We start from the raw sequence: 22470 nt of genomic DNA, 5'->3' as shown, positions 1-22470 counted from the left end.
GGGGCTTCATCAGCCCGGGTCACTTGTTCTTGCTCCTCTTCATCGGCAAGACCAAAATTTTCACCTTCTGGCCAGTTTGTAATTATTTCCAAAATCCCAGGGCGATTTGGGTTTCCGATACGGGCGCGCTGTGTGATGAGGGCAATCCACTTGCTCCATGTGGCATCGGTGGCATGGTGGGTAGAGGGGACCTTCCCTTTAAGCATCCACCCCAGCACTGGTAGTCGGGGTGCCAGGAGGAGCTGTGCTTCTGTGCCAATCACCTCTGAGGCAGCTTGAACTCCTTCATAAGCAGCCAAATTATATTTAAAAAAAAAAAAAAAGTTGACATTAGACTAACAAAATGCTCTTATTGCTCTTAGGTACTTGATTGTCTTAAAAACACAAACTGTTAAATTCTAGTTGTGCAATCCCTATGTAAAACTAGAAAATAGGAGAGCAGACTTGTGTGTGCCTCTGTGGACAGAACTTGTCCAGCAAATCAGTTAAGGCTGTTTAACAGCTGTAGCTGGAATTTCAGGACTCTGAGCTAGAGGGGAATAAGAAAGAGGTGATTTTTCAGTGGTTTGGACTGAGGTAGTTAGATGAAGTCACTGTACCAACCAACGTGAGTTTATTAAAATATTGCTGTTAAATTACTAATTTTTTGTGTGGTGATTAAAATTGCAATAACTCATTTGAAAAATTTTTCTGTATGTACTGAATTATTTGCATGAGTTTTAGCACTCACAAATTCATTTGTGTCTTTTTTTCATAGTCAGGTGTATATAATTCTGAGGTGTTGGAAGATTATTATATGAATTAGTTTTAATAAGCTGTTTGAATTTTTTGCCTTAAACCTGTGTTTCAAAAAGGATAGAGAAGTGAAATTGTTCAGTACTTGTCACTTGAATGCTTTCCCTCTCACTAAAACCAAAATTAGCTACAATTAAACCCCTAAAAGTTTAGCTTCCTGAACTTTTTATCTCCTTCTGCTAAGTTCTGTGGCTTGATTTACTTCTATTATTTTAGGTAATTTTATGAATTGTGCTGCTTTTGCAGAGGTGAAGAAAAACGAGGAGGAAAAGAATGATTCTGAATGAAGGAAAAAAATTTTCTTGCTGGATCAGGTTCTTTAAGAAATAAAGGACACATTAAAAAGTGAACTTTTTTTTATTATTTAATATAAACACAATTTGTAGGATTTTTGCTTTGCTTTATTTCTCATGCCCTTTTTGTAAATTTCTCTGACAAATGCTCCGTTGAAAGCAGTGGCTGCTTTGGCCAGTGACCTGTCTTCCCTTGATGGCCATGTATTTAATCACAGAATCACTAGTATTTAATCACAGAATCACTAGGTTGGGAGAGACCTTCAAGATCATTGAGTCCAACCCATAAAGTTTCAATATAGAGAGCAGCTTCTGTAAGTCAGTATTGTTGAAGCTGAAATTTACAGATCTTATGTGTAGCATTTCAGATCACTCTGCCTTAAACTCTTTTGAGCAGCAGGGTTCTGAGAGTGAAAAGCAGCTGAGGAACATTTGAAGGTATATGTGTGCTCCAGTGGCCCAGCAGGGAAACACTAAAGAAAAAGATAATCAGTGAGGAACAGCCTTCTAAGAGCTCAGGGCAGAGTCATCTCCACCCAAGATAACTACAGATGACTGTACTAGAAACTGAAAATTAATAGGCAGCCACCAGGCAGGATGCCTCTATTTGCCCTTGACAATTGATGGTGCTCTGGGAACTTCCTGACAATCCTAAGTGCAGACTTCTGCTTTTAGGACATGTCCTGCAAGTCTATTGTTGTTGTTCTTTTGTTTCATATGTCCTATTTATAGAAATTAAGTAGAACAAAATAAGTAACCGGTGAAGATACCACAAATAATGTATGATTGTGCCTAAAAATAGTCACTCTAGAGAGATCATAACACCTCATAAGCAACAGATATAATCATTATCATGCTTTTAGCAAGAGAGGAAAATGTTTTAGTGAGAGCTTGGGTAGAACAAACACCAATAGCATAAAAAATTTTTCTGAACTTTTATTTGTGTTGTGAATATTTGTATCGCTAAAATTAGCTCCCTTGACTCAGTGTTGCCATCTTTGGATGAATCCTAAAGGTTGTGTTTGCAAACTTGTGATATTTGTGTAGTAGTTGCATTTTGTTTTTGTTTAAATGCATCCAGAGCACATTATTTTTTTCATGTATTTTGATTCCAAGAGCTTCACAGTGATAGCACCGTGCCATCTGTAAACTGGTAAATGGAAATCAGATTCACCACAAATTAACATAAAGATACCATTTGAGCCCTACTAATTACATGTGGTTTTGAGGGAAGTTGTGATTTCTTTTATCAGATGAATCTGAGGTCAAATATTCCTCTTCTTTTTCCTCTGAGGTGAGATGCAAAGGGACTGGAAGTGGTAATAATCTTCACAAATCACTGTTGCTCTCATAATAGGTGTTGTTAATATAGTTTGATGCTGGTTTCTCCACAGTTACTGGATTTCAAGGTTGGAAAAAATGTCCTTGTTATTTTATAAGTGTATTTTTTGTTGTTTTTCTTCTCCTGTTGAACTATGCAGCAAAGAGGACTTCCCAGCAGTGTGCTCCTGCCACCCCAGAACAGTTAACTTCATGCAGTTGCTAGGGCTCAGCAAACCTCTTGTCCTACCTGTCTTTAGGAATATATACCTGCTAAAGACATGAAATACTAATAATGCCTTTAAAAAGAAATTGCATTTTGCATGTGAGAATGTGTGTGAAATGCATGAGGAAGCATTGTGTCTGTGACTTGTACCCAGTGGTGCAAATGCCTGAAAAGATACAAATAATGGTATCCAGCTCACCAGCAGCTCTGCTGTACTGGAGGTGTTCACTTCTGCTTCACCTTCTGTATGAAATCTGGGAATGGGAAATCTCATTTGAAACACCTATGCCCCTTTCTTTTAATGTTCTGCCCCTTCTGTTTCACCAAGCTGGAAGCAAAGCAGCCAGCTGAGCAGGGTAAGGGGTTGAATTCATGAATGAATTCCAGCTGGTAAGAGGGTTGAGTTCAGTTCAAGATGGAAATTCGTCTCCTTAATTCTGAATTAACTTTTTTGTTTCTAAATGAGTTGATTTCTTTCTCCTAATCGCTTCCACGTACATGTAGGTGATGTTTATCAGAACAAAGATGCACTGCCATCTGGTGTCAGAACTGCTCACAAGAGCCAAGGCATTTGTCCGGAAAACTCTAATGTGGTGAATGGGGTGTAACAAATTCCTTTCTATAAAACTTCCTAAGCACTGAAGAGGAGAGAGACTGTTCAGAACGAACTGTCCACCCATGAGCCCTGGAATAAAGGAAAAAAAAAAAGAAAAAAATGCAGTTGTTTCATTACTAGGTAATTTCAGTCTAGATAAAGAGACTTGCATGTAAACATATTTGCTTCTTCTTTTGTAGGTGGAAGAGGGGGAGATGGCTGCCCTGTTATCACCTTCCCAGACTACCCAGCTTTCAGTGAGATTCCTGAAAAAGAGTTTCAGAATGTCCTGACTTACCTGACAAGCATTCCAAGGTGAGTACCTGTCTAGAAGCAAATAACCTTTTATCTGCTAAGGGACTTTTCACATTTTATCTCTTACATATGGTGCAAAAGTCAGGTTTGGTATTTAATTAAAGAAAAGGAAAATTAAGCTTATGGTGAGTGTCAGTAAGTGCTGGTTAGTGACAGCTGTCTAAGGTAGTTGTTAGATAAATTATGTACTGCTATTTATATTTCATCAGAAAATTACTTCCTGGTATGTATGGATATAGGTTCCATGATGGACATTGTCCTCTTGTGTCTTCACTGTATCTTAGAATGCAATATTCAGTGTTTTAATTGAGCATATGTATAATTTTGGCAGAACATGCTGATTCCTGGGTGCTGCTCAGGATATTACTCCATGAGGGAATGCTCTATCTACATACAGAGGTTTTTCCTCTCTACCTGAGCTGTTCCCCTGGCTCAGCTGAATGTGTTGTGTCTGCAGACTTCCAAAGATTTGCCCGAGGGGGCAGAGCAGGCCCAAGGATTAATTCTGACTCTCTTAGAGGGCACAGTAGTGTTACCATTGGGCTGCTCAACAAACATCGTGATTTTTGTTGACAGCCTGTAAAGGAATGAAATAGTGGGCTCAAAATCATGATGGAGGTGTGGAAGGCAAGTAGCAGAATTAAAGTACATACCCTAGACTTCAAGAGAGCAGATTTTGGGCTTATTCAGGGAACTGGTAGGTGGGATACAAAGGATAGCAGTTCTAAAGAGTAAATCTGCTGTGGAAGGCTGCCAAGTTTTGAAGGACAGCATTCTCCAAGCACAAGAAGGGTACGTCCTGGAACGTGAACGGATGTAACAGGAGACTGACCCCATTGTCTGAAAGTGGACTTGTGACTGAGCTGAGATACAAAGGCAGCATACAGGAGGTGAAAGCAGGGACAGGCCACAAAGGAAGAATGTAGGTACGTTGTCCAAACATGTAGGGATGGCGTCAGAAAAGTCCAAGCACACCTGGAGCTGAGAGACAAGAAAAAAGAGACACCAAGGACCACTTGATAAAACCTCCGGTGCTTTAGCAGTACAGGAATAAACAAGGAAAATGTAGAACTGTGCTGAATGGACTGGGCAAATTAGTAGCAGCCAATACAGATGAGGTTGAGACACTTGAGTTCTTCACTTCAGTCTTCTCTGACAATCTCTCCCAGGCCTATGTGTTCAGAGAGAGAGTTCAAGGAGAAAAATGACAAGCAATGGCTAAGGACAAAGTCAAGCATCTCTTGAGAAATCTTGACACAAACCTAGTGTTTGGGATGAGCTGCTTTGAGACTGGTGTGTATACTGACCAGTGTCATAGTACTGTTGTTCTCCATAATCCTTGAAAGTTTTTGAGATTAGAGGTAACCTCACTTTGATCTGTGAGAAAATTATGGAGTGAGTCCTTTTAAAACATGCTTTTGGGCACATAAAAGGAGGAGGTGATCAGGAGTAGCCAGCATGAATTAGACAACAGTAATTGTGCTTGACCAGCCTATTTCTGTGATGACAATACTGGGTGCATCAGTGAGGCAAAGCTGTGCACGTCTTTTGCCTCACCCTAAGCAAGACTCTGAACTCAGTCTCCCCCAGCACTCTTGTATTCACTTTGAGTTGTTACATTTTGGCAGGTGGGCTGCTAGGTGGTTAAGGAAGTACTTGGATTATTTGGATCAAAGAGAGGTGTTTATTGGCTGATGTTTTATCTGGAGACAGGCTTCCTGTATGCTGCCTGATGTCCTTGGCAAGGATCTGGAGTAGGACATGGAGTGCACCCTCATCAAGTTGTACTTGATGTAACCAGCCCCTCCTCGTTGTACTTCTTAATCCCTAGTTCGTCAGGGAATGAAACTGTGAAGCTCAAAGCAACTTTTGCATTTTCTCTGTTTATCCTCATGGTGTTTAAACTGCATGGTGCTAAGCATCTCTTGATCATATCTTGGGTACTGTTTCTGCAAATAATTATATTCTGAATTCACATCTGCTTTTCCTTTTGAAAGTCCTTGGTGGTGCACTTCATGGTGGCCCACCAAACTTCTGCACAGAGTGGGGTTCACGTGAGAAATGCTGATCAGAACAAACAGCATGTTGTACAATGGGGGAGCTCGGAGTGCATCCCAGCACACCACTTGGATAGGAGCAGATTTTCCAGAGGTTTTTCTGTCAGTTGCTCCTACCTGACAATAATTACTCTAAGAGTATTAAGCCAGAAGTGGTCGTTCCTTAAGTCTGGCTGTTCTTCTAGGATTTTCTTGTTTCTTTAATTCGTAAAAATTTAGAAAGAGAGAGCTGTTCTTTGTAAACAAAGGAGATAGCCCAGCTGTCTAGATGTTGAGAGTAAGGTATTCACTCTTGTGAATATAACAGTTCTCTAGGTTTAAAGTGATGACAGTTCAATTTCAAATCTTGTAGCAATAATACCGTTGTTAAGATACTGATAAATGTGCCGCATTTGTGTCTGAGAATCAATAGGATCTCAAAAGGGCTTGTGATGTTCCTGACTGATATCTTCACTAGCAGTGTCAGAAGCTTACTGTGTAAAATTGTGTTTGTGAGGCCTTGTGCAGCTTTATAGGAATAAAAAACTACAGAAATTTTGCTAGCCAGATGCCAGCATACCTCTCCTTGTGAAAGATATTTTACTATTGATATGTTAAGTATATTGATTCATGTATAAAACCCTAAGAGGGGCAGTGGTGCAGTTCTTCTTGAATTGGGATATTTCTAGTGCTCTTAAAGGTGGTACAAGGTAGGATTTTTCCTGCTATCTTAGGGTTCAAATAATGTTTTAGGTGCTTTGGGTCAGCTTTTAAAGGACGTGGAGGCAGTTTTTAGTTTGTCAGTTGTTTAAAGAGGTGTAAGGAGTGCAGATTTACAGAAAGGATGGAAATGAAGCTCACAGCTCTTAAGCATGGACTGCTCCCCAGGTTATTGTCATTTAGTTTATCAGATATGTAATTCTATCTTTTGGCTGTTCTGACAAAGGGGAAATGGACTTTTCTAAGAGCACAGACACATCTGGAGCCACCCCAGTTCCTCAGAAAACTACTTGTTCTACTTGGCCCTGCACAAGATCACAGCAAGGGGTTGGCAGCAGTAACTCAGACCTCATTGTCTGACTGCCTGGAGTCACATGTTAAGGGAAATTATATTTCATGGGGTTGACAGTAAGGAGCTACTTAGAGCCTCATAAGAAAAGACCTTTCTGTGCTCTGCAGTAGAGTTCACCCAATAGTATATTTACTGGTGTAATAAATCTTAGCTGTGACTTCAGGTTTTCAGGATCTCTTCCCAGGTGAAAGAAGGCTATCTTAGGACTGTGTTGAAAGAGGAAAAACTGAAATCTCTCAACCTACCTTTCAGTTCCTTCTAATTTTATAGATAAACATGACCCTGTCACCTCTTACTCTGTCCTTCTTTTGTATAATCTAAATACTGGATTTCACAAGTTTTTTTTCTGTGAAACACTCTCTTGTCTTTTTCACAGTAAACTTTAATCATGAAACAAAAATTATCTTGCATTTAGGAATAGAACTATTAGAAGTTGCATGCTATCAACTTAGATGATCATAGAGTAGAATAGTGTACATAGTAGAGCTATTAGCATGTGCTTAGATGTGTAAATTCCTGATACATGAGGATGTTAAGAAAGGACACAGTGGAAAGGGAATACCTCATCTCAGTTTAAAGATACTCAGTTAACCTAGGTGCAACTGTATAACATTAAGCAGAGAGCTGAACCATATTCTTCAGGTGGGTGTTGTTGTTTATGTTACAAGGTAAATTTGTGTTCCATAGATGGCTGGAGAAAATACAATGTCTAACATATGGCTTGTAGTAATCTCCAAATATTCAGTACAGATTGTTGACGTAATGTGTGACAACAGTCATGTACTATGTGTACTGAAAGATCTCTGCTTTGTCAGGAAAAAAACAATGGATTAAGGATGAGTACAATAGACAGCAGAAGATTGCAGCTCATGCTTTTATAACTTCTGTTTTGGTATTGAAATATGTGTTCTAAAGTTATCTCTGTAATGCTTCTGTAATGAAGCAGGTTTTTCCTTTTAGCAATTTATGTTTTTATTATTACTGAAATATAAGATAAAGTTTTATTTAAAAGGTGAGAATTGTCTTAGAAATATTCATAGGCTACCCAAGTAGAATCCATGGCAGTACATAAGGCAGTACTTTCTAGGAAGAGTTGTTTAACTGAAATGCTGAATTGGTACAAGTAGGTAACATGTAAATGTTGATCCACATGAATTAATAGTTCTTATAAATGAAGTTGTAGAATACAGTAGTGTCTCTAGATAAATTGTCTGTAAGAGGTGACAACTTTAAATTCAACTGTGTTTTAGTAGAGGATGGTCAGCCATGTCTTGCATCCTTTTGGGATATTTTGAGATATTATAATGTCCCTGTAGTTGGTCTGATTCTCTTTTTGCAGAGAACATCTCCTCTTAATACACTCTCTGAGTGTATTAAGACATTGGGGATGTCTGCTGAACTCAGTAGGGGAAAGAGGCCCCACAGATCAAGGCTGTCTTCTCTCTTAGCTGAGTAAAAGCCCAACAAACACCATCATTCTTACTGCATAGTGGGAGAGGCAGCTGTGCGATGTACCTTTTACATCACATGTGTACTGAGGCTGAAGGGAGAATATTGCATTTCAGGGCATTCAGTGTTCTCTGTTTTGAATGTTTTGGGTTTTTTTCATTTTTCTATTGATTCTGGTAAGTAGACTTCTAAGATTTGCAGTGTACCTTGAAGGCAGGTACTATTCAAACTTAATTTCTCTTCATCATAGCTGCTTCTTGAAATGTATTTTGTTAGCTTAAGTGTGTGCACGTTGTTGGAATATGGATTTACCAAATATGGGCAGTAGCATGAGAACTTGCTCCAAAAGAAATTAATGGATTATTGCAGTGGTTAAAAAAAAACTTAACTACACAGTATTTTTCAACATATGGTTTTGCTTCTGGTTAATTAGCAATTTCTACTGCAATTAGAAAACAATATGCTGTTTATGAGAACAAAAGAGCATCGTTTTAATGCTTTTCTTTCCTGCTCATATAGGCTCATCTTTGAACAAAGAAAGCATGCTAAAATTCTTGTGGTCACAAGAGATTGGAAAGTTAATATTTCAGAAGTGTAAAGCTGAGTCTTAAACACAAAATCCCTTTCAGGAGGAATAAATAGTGTAGATTAGAAAATTCAGAGTAGTTTTTGATGGCCTGTTCGAGGCCCATATTGCAGACTAAGCATTATACATGGGCCTTTTTGCTTGTATTCTGCCAGGTCCTTGTACAGCTTCTCTTTGTTATGCTGTTCTGTCCTGCTGCATGATCTTGAGCATAACTCAGGCTAACTTGGCATGTTCAGCAGCTTCCTGTTTAGAAAGGTGTCCATCAGTTTCCTGGCTGGGAGAGCGTCCCCTTCTTTGAGATTCCTGAAGGTTTACAAATGCTTGAACACCGTGTAGCCTTCTTAAAAATCCTGTTGTTTTTTGGTACTCTCTGGTGTAAGAAACTAGGGAGCCATCCTGTCCAAGCTGTGGAACAGAACGAGATGGTCTCCAAAAGCATTGATATCTGTCAGTTCAAAAGCTCAGTCATTAGGGTTTGCTAGGCTTCTGGTAGATCCCTCCTTGTTTACTACACCAGCTTCCCATTGTTTGGGATAGCACTGGAAAACTGAAAGAGAAATGTGTGTGCTCAGCCTTTCAGTGGGTTCAGATGTGTGTGGGCACAGCAAAGCATGAGGAGGTGGATTTAGGCAGGGACCAGAAGGGCATGCAGCAGCATGGCATGGGTGTTGCTGGAGCTAGCAAACCTCGGTGCCAGGAACACAGGAGAGCTCAGGGTTCACACTGCTTGGGCCTGACCAGTGTCCTTGGCACGGATCCACCACTGTGCTCTGAAAACAGAGGCACCAGTGTTGGGGCAATGCTGTTTTGGGGTAATGCTGTGTTTTGAGCCTGTAAGTCTGCCAGGTCCAGCAGACCTTGTGAAGAGCCAGTGTCAGAGGGTAACTGCCTGTGTTTGCTCATTTATCTGCAAACTGAACGGGCAGCCCACCACTGGCTAAGAGTTAAACACTTTTGTTTTATGGCGTGCCAGGGATGAACATCACCACATAATGGTAAAGAAGTGCCAAAAACCAGATGCCCTGACAGTTCATACTGACGTGCTGAGCAACAGCTTTGCAGTTTGAGTTTATTTTTGTCAGCTGTGCTTAATTTTCCCGCTCTCCTCTTTGCTGGATTTCAATCCATGCTGAAGATCTGGAACCTGTACCCTGCTGTTACCTTGGCAGCCCCTCAAATTTGTCAGTGAGAATATCCCAGGACTTCCAGCAAAATCTGTCACGCTGTGTGTACGCTTCCCTTCTCAGAGCACAGCTGCCAAACAGTTGTAAATGCCATATGTTGCTGAAAGCAGACAGGGAATACAAGGTCTTAAGTTTGAAGCAAGGGTGTTGCATCTTACATTTAAGTGGTAGTCCAAAGCTTTTGTGTCAGATACAAACCCTCACAAGATGAAGGTCAAAGCCCACATTTTTATTTAGTCTGAATTTTTACTGGGTTTAGAAATATTTACACTTGTTTCAATGCGTACCTTATAAGTCCCTTAAACTTGTTTTAAAGCCCAGCCCTGTACAGGTAAAGCCTTTCCAGTGTTTAAATCCCATTTACACCTTTAGGGTTTAGAGGATTTGGGTAGTATGTATGACACACACACCATCCGGTGGTAAATTTAGTCTGCTAATAAGAAAAAGTAAATTAAGCACTGCAAAATTGTGACAGTTAATTACTAAAATTCTGGACTGTCACACAGGGGTTTTTATTAGTCAGAGAATTTAACATCCTATTTAGGTGAAATGGCACAGTTCTAAAATAAATTGTGCAGGATTCCCTGTAAGGTTGTTCCAATACTTGGTGCAGTAGTATTAGTGGTTGTTGCAGTGTCCTGGAAATATAATTCCAGTATGGCAGTTCTGAATAGGTGTAAAAATGGTTTTTATGGAGTTAGGCATAATAATGCTAAAATGAAGGTCACACAGGCTTTCTGTTGCTCAATTTGCTTAAGCTTAAACCATCATGGAACCCTTTTGCCTTTATTGACCTATTTATCCTTAATTGTCCCTCCAGGATAATGTGACCTACTTCAGCCATCTGTAGTTAAGTCTAAATGAGTCCTCAAAGTTGTTGTCTTTCTGCAAACAGTCCTTCTAAAAGCCAGCTCTGCATGACCTGAAGAAATCACACCGTGTTTTCCATTTAGAAAATTATAACTCTTCATTAAAAACTCTTATTTTACTTAATTTCACACACTAGAAGAGGATCTGTTGAGCAACTACTTGTTAAATTAATTTTTCTTTCACCTGCAAAAATACACCAAGGTTGCTCTGATTTTAGTTCTTTGCTGGGATAAAGCTTGTGAAGTTCTGGGAAGTCAGAGCTAGATGATCTTTAAGGTCCCTTTCAACCCAAGTCATTCTATGAATCTATGAAATTACCATAAAAAAGGCTGATGGCTATCATGGAAAGGCAGTAAACGCACGTGGTACAAGCAGATGTCCCAGCCCAGGCAGATGATGATGCCTGTACAGCTTAGTTCTTATTTTTAACCCTGGCTACATTCCCTTGGCTTCCTCCCAACAGCATAAGCTTTTTGGAGCAGAAAGGTCGTCAGCATATATGATAGAATATAACCAGCATTGCTGTCTTCCAATCAGTCGTGGTTAAGGAGGAATTGCTGAAAGTGGAAGAGAGGCTGATTTGAGGACCTAAAGGAGCACAGGAGATAAAGAATAGATATAGGGGCCAATCAAGGAAGATACTGATTCCCATATATCTGGATCTGAGTGGGAAGACAGAGGTATGACTTGGCATAAATTGGCATAAATATTTTACAATAAATAAGGTCTGTACCAGTGCTGTCCATTTGGCTGAGGAACACAAGCAGTGCTTGAGACAGAATTCCCTCATGTAAATATGTTGGGATTTGCATCTCACAGTTTCAAGAGACCTAGTTCTGTGCAGGATAAAGACTTATGGTTGCTTTTGGGACCAAGGCTGTTTGTCAATGAATTGGTGTTTGCCTTGTTGCCAGGATGTCTCTGATTCTGGCCCATCTTCCATGTGGGTTCTTGGTCTGCTGGCAGTGCAGTGAGCTGCTGTTGTTGTCACAGTCCTGTGGGGACTGAGGAATTATCAGATCAGTCATAAGGCTACACATAGCCACTTGTGGCTGTCTGCCCTGCAATCATTGTGAAGTTTGGATGAGACTTCCAAAGTTTTGAATTGTTAATAACCCCTTAGATAAGGTTCTTTGAAGCTGTTCTCATTTTTTTTTTCCTGTTTATCTGACTTTTAAGATCTCCTGTCACTGACACAACATAATGTATAATTTTTCTTGTCTATGCTTATAAAGTGGCAAAAGGCATTTATTTCCATGGTGTCACTCTGCCAGGCTGTATGATTCTGCTCATCTCTTCTGTTTCATGAGCAAATTTTAACAACTTGCCTATGATAGTTTTTATTTATACCACCTCACAACCCAACATTTATCTAAATTCTTCTTCATGCGCTTGCTGAGAGATCCTAAAATGCAATTTTGGTTATCTGATGGTTTTCCAGTCCTGAGAAAATTCCAGTACAATGTGTTTTTAGTCATGCCTGGGGCATGAACTAATAACAGCTGAGACCAAAAGTAAGCATAATAGGAAAGAGAGAAGGTTTTCATCAGTGGTAGCCTGGATAAGATTTAGGGAGAGTTGGCTGGAATGTGGAGAAAAAAAAAGAAAAGAAAGAAAAGGTGGATAGCTGGGGCAGGGAAATGTATCAAATTTCTTATCTGAACCATGTCTAATGATGATGCTTTAACAGGTTCAGCTCTAACACAGAAGCTCAGATTTTCTTAATTTCCTGGGCAGCTTCATCTGTTTCTGTGAAGGGAAGGTAGAAACTGTCAAAACCAAAATAAAGAGACAGTGTAAATACTTTGGGTTTTTTAATGCACATTTAAAAATATATCTATCCACATCATTTCAGTATAGAATTAATTAGATTACAGAATAGCATGCATATTGGTTTTTGGGGGGTGGAGGGACGGGAAAATGATTTTATTTTCAAATTCAGATTTGAAGCACAAGCATCAATAAGAAATGGTGCCTCCTTGCTTGCAGGTTGTGCTGCTGCTCTGGAGTGTCACAGCATCAGCTGTGTTGGGTGAAATGCTGCTGTTGGTGCCAAGAGCTTAAAAGATAATGATTTTTACTTGGCATTTGGTGATTTTGGACAGACCACTAGAGGCTGCACTTGCATAACAACACTTCTAGCAATCTTATTTTAAATTTCTTCTGCTGGAATTCCTTGTCTTTCCTATATTTCTTCATGAACAGTGGCAAGCCTTAGTTTGAGCTGGGTAGGTTTTGCTTTCTGCAGTTACAGTTCATTGAGGTGAATATGACAGGGCTCAGGAATCAAATAGAACAGACTTTTCTACATCAAGAGCCTTCCTTCATGTTGAAGCACAGCACAGGTTGCTCACTGGTTAAACACAGTAAGGAGTACATGGCAAGCTTGTTCCCTGAGTCCAGAGATGAGGATATGGAGAGATAGGTGCAGTGCAGCAATTCCACACCACCAGGCACCAGCTTTCAATTTGGCACATCAGGAAGTTAGAAGTGAGCCTGTTCCTTGGGTCTGCTTTGGATGATTTTTCAATGAGATAGAAGAGATGGATTTGTCCTTCCAGCACTTCTGCACTAGCTGTCTTCTTCAGTGTTTTCAGCTGAAGAGACAGGTTACAAAAACAAAGCCAAAACTATATTAATTCTGTCTGGAATGATAGAATTAATGTATGAAGTTGTTAATCACTGTGTTCCTGTTTTTGCCCTGTGTGCAGTGCCATGTACCATAAACAGAGTGCACCTGTAATATCTGTTTTTTCTCATAAATATTGCTGGAATAAGAACTGATTAGTGATAGACCAGTTCAGACCTCAGCTGAAAGTGATTCTTGTAGGAATCTGAGCTGTCACAAATGAGTATCACCAGAAGATGTCAGGCCCACTGTTTGAGTGGGAGCCAAAAATATCATGCCAGTTTGCTTTAGGGGCTCAGGAGGTCTGCTAGGTAGCCAAAGAGCTTCATCTGGGTGTTCATAAATGCTGCCTTTGTTAGTGACAGTTCTGTCCTCAGATTTGCTCAGTATACTTGACCTCAGTTAGTCACACATCTACATCTGTGGCAGAACTTGGCACCAAACTGCTATTTTCTGTCTAAGTGACTGAATGCCATGACAGCAACATGTAGTTGTATATGCAGCCATCTTTTGGAAATACATTTTTATTCTATTTATTTTCTTAGCAGATGGTTTCTTGCCACTGATATCTCAATTACAATGCAAGTGTCAAATTTTCTGTTGTAAAAAAACAGAAAATGTAATTCTAAAGTTTACCAATTTAAAACAATTGGAGTTAATGGGAAGGTATTACTGTCCAGATATCAGAACACTTCCAACTTATCTTAGGGTTGTAATTACTTTATGATTACATATGATATAATTTCATGAGTGTCAAAAATTATAAATTGCAAGTTCAGACTATAATTTGTAAGATTATGTAACTTTATAAAATGATACATTTGTAACACACTTGAAGAATTATACTTTATTTATTTGCCAGGCTATTCTTCAGTTAAATGCTTTTATTAATTTAATTAATAAAATTAAATTAATTAATTTTTATTCATTTAACTGCAGGTTTTTAGAAAACTCACTAAGTAAGATCTGAAAGAGCAGCAGTATTCAGCCTAGATACAGTGTTAAAACCTACAGGATCACTTTGCAATTGAAACAAGGAAGTTCAATGCAAGAGCTCATATGTCTGGTTTATAGTTATTTTTCACTTCCTGCTATCTCTAAATTGTTTTAATCAGAGACCTTCTGCAGTGAATCTGGGTACTTTGGGCTATAAAAGTCTGCACTATCTGAGGCTTTCAAACTGGAGCTTTGTGGAGTGTGATATATTTCAATCTATTTTAATAATTTACTCAAGAAAAAGCACAAGTCTGCTTCCTTTTCCTTGGAGATGGTGACTTAAAATGTTAAGTCCTTTCAGTTTTACTTTGCATTGTGAGAAAGAAGCTGTCACAAGATAAAAATATTTAAAGACCAAATGAGTACAATATATTTTAAATTTATTAAGCAGCTTTTAAACATTTTGAAATTGGGGGTACATACCAAATATGATCTTTTTTGTATCTTTTTTTAAAATATCCAGAAGGTGGATTTCTTTTGGAATGAAGTGGATGAATTGGCCAGTTCTGAAACAAAGTGAGCTTTTCAATAACTTGAAATCTTGAGCAATCAAGAATTGTAAGAAATGAAACTGCTCTAGATCTAATTACTGTTTAGTGGCTGGGTACTACATTTTGTATAATGTTACAGCTGAAATTTTCTTTTTTTCTTTTTTTTTTTGTGTGAAGTTCATAACCCATTAAATTCTTCAGCTCTAGGAAACACTGCATCCTCTAGGACATAGCTAATGATCAAATTGAAGTAGTCTGGGTTACCCTACATAAGGGACAGGAGGAGAGGAAATGTGCAGCAAGGCTATGCCAGGTGAATTGTTACTGCCCTTTTCCTTGCTGGCAAACCAGCATAAAACTGGTAATGTGAAATGTCACCACAGGGCTTAGCTGATTTTTTTTTTTTTCCTGTCCTAGTTGCTGTACTGGAGACTTTTATCTAGATTTTTAATGCCATTAATATCACATTCTTCACTATATTATTTGACTGTCTTCTAGAACTTATAAAGGCAACTAGGGAGGTGGCTCTTCTCTGCTTCCATTAATTGCTGGGGCCTTTGCTGTTTCGTTTTTTTTAATGTGTGAAATAATGATGATTAAGAAAGAATTCTTGTCTCCCCTTCACCCCCCAAGAAATCATCCTAGCAGCAACAGGAGAGATAGAGAAGAGGTCTTTGAGGTGACTCAGGTTCAGTCAGTTGAAGTGTCTCGTCTCTAAAAATGTAGAATGCATTTTCTCTTGGGAAACAGCAACCTTGCTCATTAAGTGTCTGATTTCCGATGGCCTGTTCCTAAGCTGAGTGACCAATGATGAGTGGGTGAGCCAATTCCAAGTCTTTCTTACATAGGTTTGCAGTTGTAGGCCAGAAGAGATGAGGATTTGTAAGGTGTTCCAGACCTCACATCTTCTGAAGCAGTGTGTGTGCCGCTGTGCTGAGGGTGAGGAAGCTCTAAGGGTGGTACCAGGGTTCTGCTTATGATACAGATTGCTGCAGATATTGCCTTGGTGCTCTGTTCAATGCAGTAATTCTTCATGGAATGTTATTCAAGTCCTATATGGAAATAGCTCTTCACCCCCTGAGAGCAAGAATTTCTAGTCCATTTATATGCTGAGGTAGTTGAGGTAGGGAACAGTCCTGACTGTAATGTAGGCCAACTGTTTAATAATAAAGCTCTAAGACTGAAATTCAGTTTTAAATAAGTGGACTTATGTAATCTAAAATGCTCTACAGAATTTCAAACACGCAAAGGTTTGATACTTTCAGGTCTCTGGGATGAACCCTAAGGTTTGCTTTGTTTCATTTGTAGCAGAGATCAATGCATACCAACTGCTTTCATACAGCAGTGTAGAAGCAATAGGAAATTATTTGTGTAGCAGTTGTCACCACCCATACCTTGGAGAAATGCAAGGATCTTTCAGAGGATGTTTATGTAATTGCTTCCACATACCCCAGAGGAAAGTTTCTTTCCACAGTCCTATGTACTATAAGCTTTCCCACCCTTTCTCCCAAGTGCATGAGCTAATAAGTCTTGAAAACAAGACAAAGAGGAGATGTCCCCATAATCTAAGGTTAACTAAGTCACTAAGTGGAAAATCCAGTTCCTGTTCTAAAGTCTACATGGAAAACTGACTGCTTGTTGGGCAGGTATTTCAGTCTCATTGTCACCTCCTCCTAATGGTTTTACACTGGCTCCCCAAGACAGAGGGAGGGGTCTGAGCAGAAAGCCTACCCTCTGCTGCATTTTCTCCTGTCCTCTGTGGCCCTGCTCCTCTTCGTCCACTTTCTACCTTTCCAAGCTGGCCTTTGTGAGTTTGCTGTACACATTTCCTGAAGAAGCAGGGATGGTTCCCTGCCTTTCTAAAAATGTTCTGTTCTTTGTTCTGGTGAATAAACAGAAGAACAGTGCTTATCCCATAATGTTTTGGGTATTTTGTTTTGGTCTGGGGTTTTTTTTTTGTGCATGTATTGGGAAAGAAACAAAGGAAGGAAATACTAAATTTTAATTAAAAGCTTATATAAATTATTGTTTCAGAAAGTACACCGGATACAAGTTAATACATAAAGACAACAAAGGTCATATGGGAAATGTTAAGAAGCCTGAATAGACAGGTGCTTCTGCTAAGGTTTTCTAATATTTCTCACTGTAAGGGTCGCTTTCTATTAGTTTACAACTCTGCCAAATTTTCTTTCCATTTGTGAGGTGCCACTTGATTTTATGGTATAAAGTTCAGGCAAAATAGCTGAGTGGTTCCTAAGATGCCAGGGAAGAAATCCACCATGCTCTTCAAACATTGAAACAATTGTTTGAGAAGCTCAAGTGTCTACATCCTTTGTTCAAGGACTCGGACTTGACACTCAGAAGAATGATGGCTTTTGTGTCAAGAAAATACCTTGGGAAAAATCTGCCTAAATCCCACACCACAGATGCTTAGTAACTACTCAAGCCTGTTACCAAAAACGTCCTGCATCATCCTGGGGTTGAGCAGGAGCTTCTCTGTGGTTACAGGATGAGCTGCTCACGAGCCAGGTCTGCTACCAGGGCTGAGAGCAGGAAGGGTGTGGCATGGGATGTGAGTGCCACCTCTTGACCAGTAGGCAGTGCAGACAAGCTGCTGGACTCCACAGGCAGGACCACAGCAGAGGGAAGTGTCCACCCAAGGAAAGATACTGGGAGATGGAGTGGGACACAGCATACAGTTGGAGGATAAAGGGACTGGGATATTCAGGAAGGGTGAGAACTGATGCCATTCATCCTGACAGTCTAAAATTAAAAAAAAAAAAAAGACTTTTTTAAAATGTTCTCGGGACAAAGTCTGATGAATGAATGGGAGAGAAAATGTAAGTGTTGGAGACAAGGTTATTGGGGAGTGATGCAGGGGCATGGGAAGATGTGAGCCAAGCTGATGAGTACAATGCAGCTGGACAAGGCAGGGAGAAAAGCTTGATGAGCTGTGCCTATGAGAACATGCTTCTGCTGTGACACAGCACAAAACAAAATGCATTCCTCTCAAGCACATGGAGGGGTAGGGGAAAACCAGTATCAGGATAAAATGTTATAGGTATGGCTGAGGGAAAGAGGGACAGCTGGCACTCACAGCTAAATCAGGAGCCCAAGGAAAACTGAGTATGTGCTTGTTTCCAAAGCACTGTTCATCCTATGCCCTAGAAGAGAGGGGAGTATTGCAAGGTGTCTCGCAACCCCATATGCAACTGCGTGTCTGGCAGCAAAGAGAGCTCAGTAGAGCAAGGGTACATTGGCAAACAGACCTGTTTTCAATATTTATTTTTCTTGAATACATGACTTTGTTCTCTTTGTAATGTTCTCAACTTTGTTGTACACAATGTCTTAGTTTGGTTTGTTGCTTCCTGCCTGTGATTTGCTGGAGCTTGATCCCAGACTCCAGAGCCAGGCCCTTGCAACAAGGCACTGTTGTCAAGATAACAAATACTTTTCCCACCCTGATTGATTTGGGACAGGGCATTTAATTTTTTTTTTCCCACCAGTCTATATTAATGGAGTGCTAACAGTTTGAAGTCAGATGCTCAGGACTTTGCCACTGTGTCTGTTCTAGGCAGCAGTGGGGAATCCTGGATTTTATGTATGTGCTTGCTGATTTAGGCAAGCACACAACATATCTTATCCTTCTGTTTGATCCAGTGGAAAAAGAAGGTTGGCTGAAGACATCTTTTGGGCTATCTTACAGATGTGCTTTTCTTTGTTAATTCTTCCACTTAAGTAAGCCTTGTCTCTTTATTTTTCTAGGATAATGATATTAAGCTCTGTATATTGTCAGGTGTTGAGGCAGGTGATTAATTGTGTAGAGCTTCCATAGATAATTTCTGGCATTCCAGATGAGCCTGTATTTTTGTGTGCTCCTAGAGAGAAGTCCTATTGGTGCTCTTTCATAGGCTTTAATTTTATTCATATTGCACCAAAATATCAGTAGTTTCTTGAAATACTATACAGATGTTGCATTTAGGTACTCTGAGATTATGCTTCCTCTGAGGGATTTCAGGGTTCCTGGGAACTTCTACTGAGCAGGGAAAATTGCTCTTTATGAGTCTTAATACACTCCAAAATCCACCCTGACTCCTGTGGGGACAGGTGTAGCACCTTTTTGACTCCATTCATGCACATTAAGGCTGTTTACCCAAGGAGTTTGTTTTGCCATCTGATTATTGTGGTACGTGGTTGCTATTACAATGTTATTTTGCTCAGTCACTAAAGGTTAAAACTGTGAGAACTTTAAACGGGGAACAGGAAGAGGCTAAAATCAGTCTGGATCTCTCTCCTCCTCTTGCCCTTTAAATAAAGAAAAAGAAGAGGGGAAACTTTAGTAAATCAACAAAACAAAAGTAAATGGAAGTTTACTGTAGTGGGAAGCATTTTGATAGTATAAAATTCTGCTTGTCTGCAGGGGTTGTCAGGCTTACAAGGCAAGTACTCAGATGTTGTTTATCAGTGTTGCCCTAACCCAGAGGCAAGAGTTAAGTAATGTGCACTGAATGTGGGCAGTGAGGATAGCTTCTAATATTCTGCTGTGCTTAAAGAACTGGTTAGCTGCTTCTGAAAGAAAGCAAGGGTTCCTTTGCATTTCAAATGATTATTCATGTTTCCCACTAAACAGTATGTCTGTAAATTTGAGAGATACTGCGTTTTGTAAAAGAGGGAATAAACTGTGAGTCCTGTTTAAATTTGTGATTTTGAAGAGTAGCTTAAGATAACACATCTGGGTACCTGTGTTCTTCATCCTCCTAAACATCCTCTTATCATTATGCTACTGACATAATCTTATAAAGAGAAGCTGGTGTTTCCATGACTCAGCAATCTTGAATAAAGAATCCTGATATTCTGTTGTGTTGATTTTTATTTTTTCTTTTAAGATATTGCTGTAACAAATTGATGCACAATATTTCTAAAGGTCTCACGGTGCCACAGCAGGCCTTGCAATAAATTATCAGATGTAAAAATACGGCACGTATACTAAAAAAGGAGCGAATCTATGAGAAAACAATAAATCTGAGCCTGTCTGCCTTGTGTTTGCCTGCTGTTTCCATTTTGATTGCGATTGGCTGGCAAGGGCTGCTGCTGGCATTGCACAATTGGCTTAGATGGGGAATTACAAAACAGGAGCATATCCCTTGGTCAGGGCTCGGTAGCACATGCAGCTGAGCACAGGCAAAAGAGAAAGGTCACCCATACGCCAGGATTTGAGCAGAATCTCTCTCACAGATGTTTCCATTCCAGAGAAGTGCCTCTGAGCTTGTTGTTCTCTCTGGTTTGAGGAGTTTAAATGCCGTAAGGTTTTTTTGTTTCAGTGAATGTGAAAATGCACCTAGGAAGAAGTTTACGACGTGGAGGCATATGACAATTTCAGATGCGTGGAGCAATATCATGGCATGAGCAGAAGGATCTGTGTTTTTAAGGAGTTTTAAGTGTCAGTGAGGACGAAGACAAACAAAAGGTTAAAAGCAGATGCAAAAGGAAAACAACTTTATTTTGATCCTGAAATTATACTGACAACATCATGAGGAGGGGATTATTTCAGCAACAAATTGTGGAGAATCAATTGGTTTTATTTTCTTCTGAAATAATCCCTGCGCAAGAAATGTAAATACTATCTTTTGTGAAGAAGAATTCATTATTTGAATACTTTTTGAAACTCTGTGAAACACTGTGGGACTGCTGCATTTTTGCAATGGTGTATAGAGTATCTTTATTTAAGATATTTATATGAAGAAAATTCTGCACAAAAGGTCAAGCTACCTTTTTTTTTAACTGTTTTTCTGTGTGAGTGAACCAGGATTTACATTTGTATTTTTAACTGAACTTTCCTGTTTTCTTCTTTCCTCCTCCAAACTTAGTTTACGAGATGCTGGGATTGGATTTATTCTTGTCATAGATCGCAGACAGGACAAATGGACCTCCGTGAAAGCTTCCATACTGCGGATAGCAGTGAGTACTGCCTTAAATGACCCCTTAGAAAGATCTTTCTGTGTTGAATCTTCCTCTTACAAGTGGAAAAACATAATTCCTTTTCTCTTCTACAATACGTCAGCTAATAGATGATACAGAAAATATCCAGTAGTTGTTTTGTCTCCCAGACAGAGCATCATTGTGTCTATGATGTACTTTTAATGCAGCTCAGGATATCTTCCTAAGTATGCACTTGGAGAGAGAGAGTGTGTGTGAATGTGTGAGCATGCAGCCCTCCCAGGTCGAGGTTCATATTTGCATGGACACCCCATGGATCACCAGAGGGTTTGGGTCTACTTCTCACTATTCAAGTGAGCTTCCCTTTTATGAAGAAATGAGGGTGAGAGTTCTGGTTGAGTTTGCCACTTGTGAAAGGAGCTCACATGGGAAAGATGGTCTTGTGATGTTTGATTTAAAACAAGGATTACATGTAAGCAAGAAAGTCTTATGTGCCTTCTGTGATCAATCAACAGTACATGCTCTTAACTTTCCCAGTCTCCTTTTCAATTATTATTTCCAAAATCAGAAAAAGAAGCTTATTAGAGGCTCTTATTATTATTTTTTTTAAGGACAGATTCATGTTTATCATCTGCTTATTCTACTGCTGGTTTATGTGGGGTTTTTTTTTTTAGTTGCTTGGTTTATGGTTGGTTGCCTTTTTTTTCTTCCTTGTTATCCTTGCTTGAATTGCCAGTGTCAACAGTCTTTCCAAAAATAAAAAACAAAAACCTGTAAATATCTCTTAATTTTTAATGGCTGAAAAATTTTGACTCTGTAAGAGAAAATCAAATCAAAACAGTAAATGTCATTATAATGTGGCCTGATTATGGCCAAAGAATTTTCTGTTTATTATAAGTTAAAGGTAGTTCATGACTTTAAAGTAATATATCTTTAAAGGTAGTCAATTACTCCCACTATATGATGTTCTGTGAATTAATATATAATGATATAATATTCCCACAATACAATGTTTTACACAATAATTATGGTAGGAATGTTAAGATACTAAAAATACATTGGAGTATCAGCAAAATTTAGTTTTGCAGCTCATCTTGAAATTTTGACATGCAGCATTGAGCAGATTCCAGTAGTGAAAACTGAGAGCAGCATAATTTAGAATGATTGAAGAAAAAGGACTCTATCTGGAGACTTGGGGTCTCTTTCAAAAGTCAGTGCTGTAGTTTCTGTTCAAGAACAGAGAAGTGCTGCACAGATTATGGTCCTTTTATTTGCATAATTGGGGTTGTAAGGGCTAGGGAGCAACTACAGACAAGTTGCTTATAGCCATGATGATAACATTTATGGTAATGTTCCTCCAGTGTGTGTGACTTTGCTTTGAAGCACAGTGAACAGAACTGAGCAGCTACTCCCCACTATAAGGGATCTGTCACTGTCACGATGCTGTTGGTGCCTAGGGGGTTTGCTCAGAGAAGGGTGTTAAGTGCAGGAGCACTGCACACTTGCAGTACTGCTGCTCATGGGTTATTTTGCTCTTTTCAGCTTTTCTCATTCTTCTGTGAATTTTTCCTGAAAGAAGAATTATGCTTCTTAGCTGAAGTCTAATCTGTTAAAGGCATGATGTTTTGTATTTTCTCCTCTTGTTGAACGGCAACAGTGTTGCTCTGAATTGT

General features: G+C 39.4%; 1 protein-coding gene across 6 annotated transcripts in view; it reads left to right on the top strand.

The window, feature by feature from the left end:
- MCF2L (MCF.2 cell line derived transforming sequence like) overlaps nt 1-22470 on the top strand; it is a 141208-nt gene that overhangs the window by 82960 nt on the left and 35778 nt on the right. For all 6 annotated transcript variants that reach the window (XM_062515086.1, XM_062515085.1, XM_062515084.1 and 3 more), the window contains exons 3-4: nt 3430-3544; nt 20728-20818. In XM_062515086.1, the coding sequence (XP_062371070.1) occupies nt 3430-3544; nt 20728-20818 (206 nt within the window). The remainder of the gene's footprint in view (nt 1-3429; nt 3545-20727; nt 20819-22470) is intronic.

Source organism: Cinclus cinclus, chromosome 2 (assembly GCF_963662255.1).
Source record: "Cinclus cinclus chromosome 2, bCinCin1.1, whole genome shotgun sequence".
NCBI lineage: Eukaryota > Metazoa > Chordata > Aves > Passeriformes > Cinclidae > Cinclus > Cinclus cinclus.
Note: the sequence above shows the minus strand (reverse complement) of the source record. Positions and strands in the feature narration are given on the sequence as shown.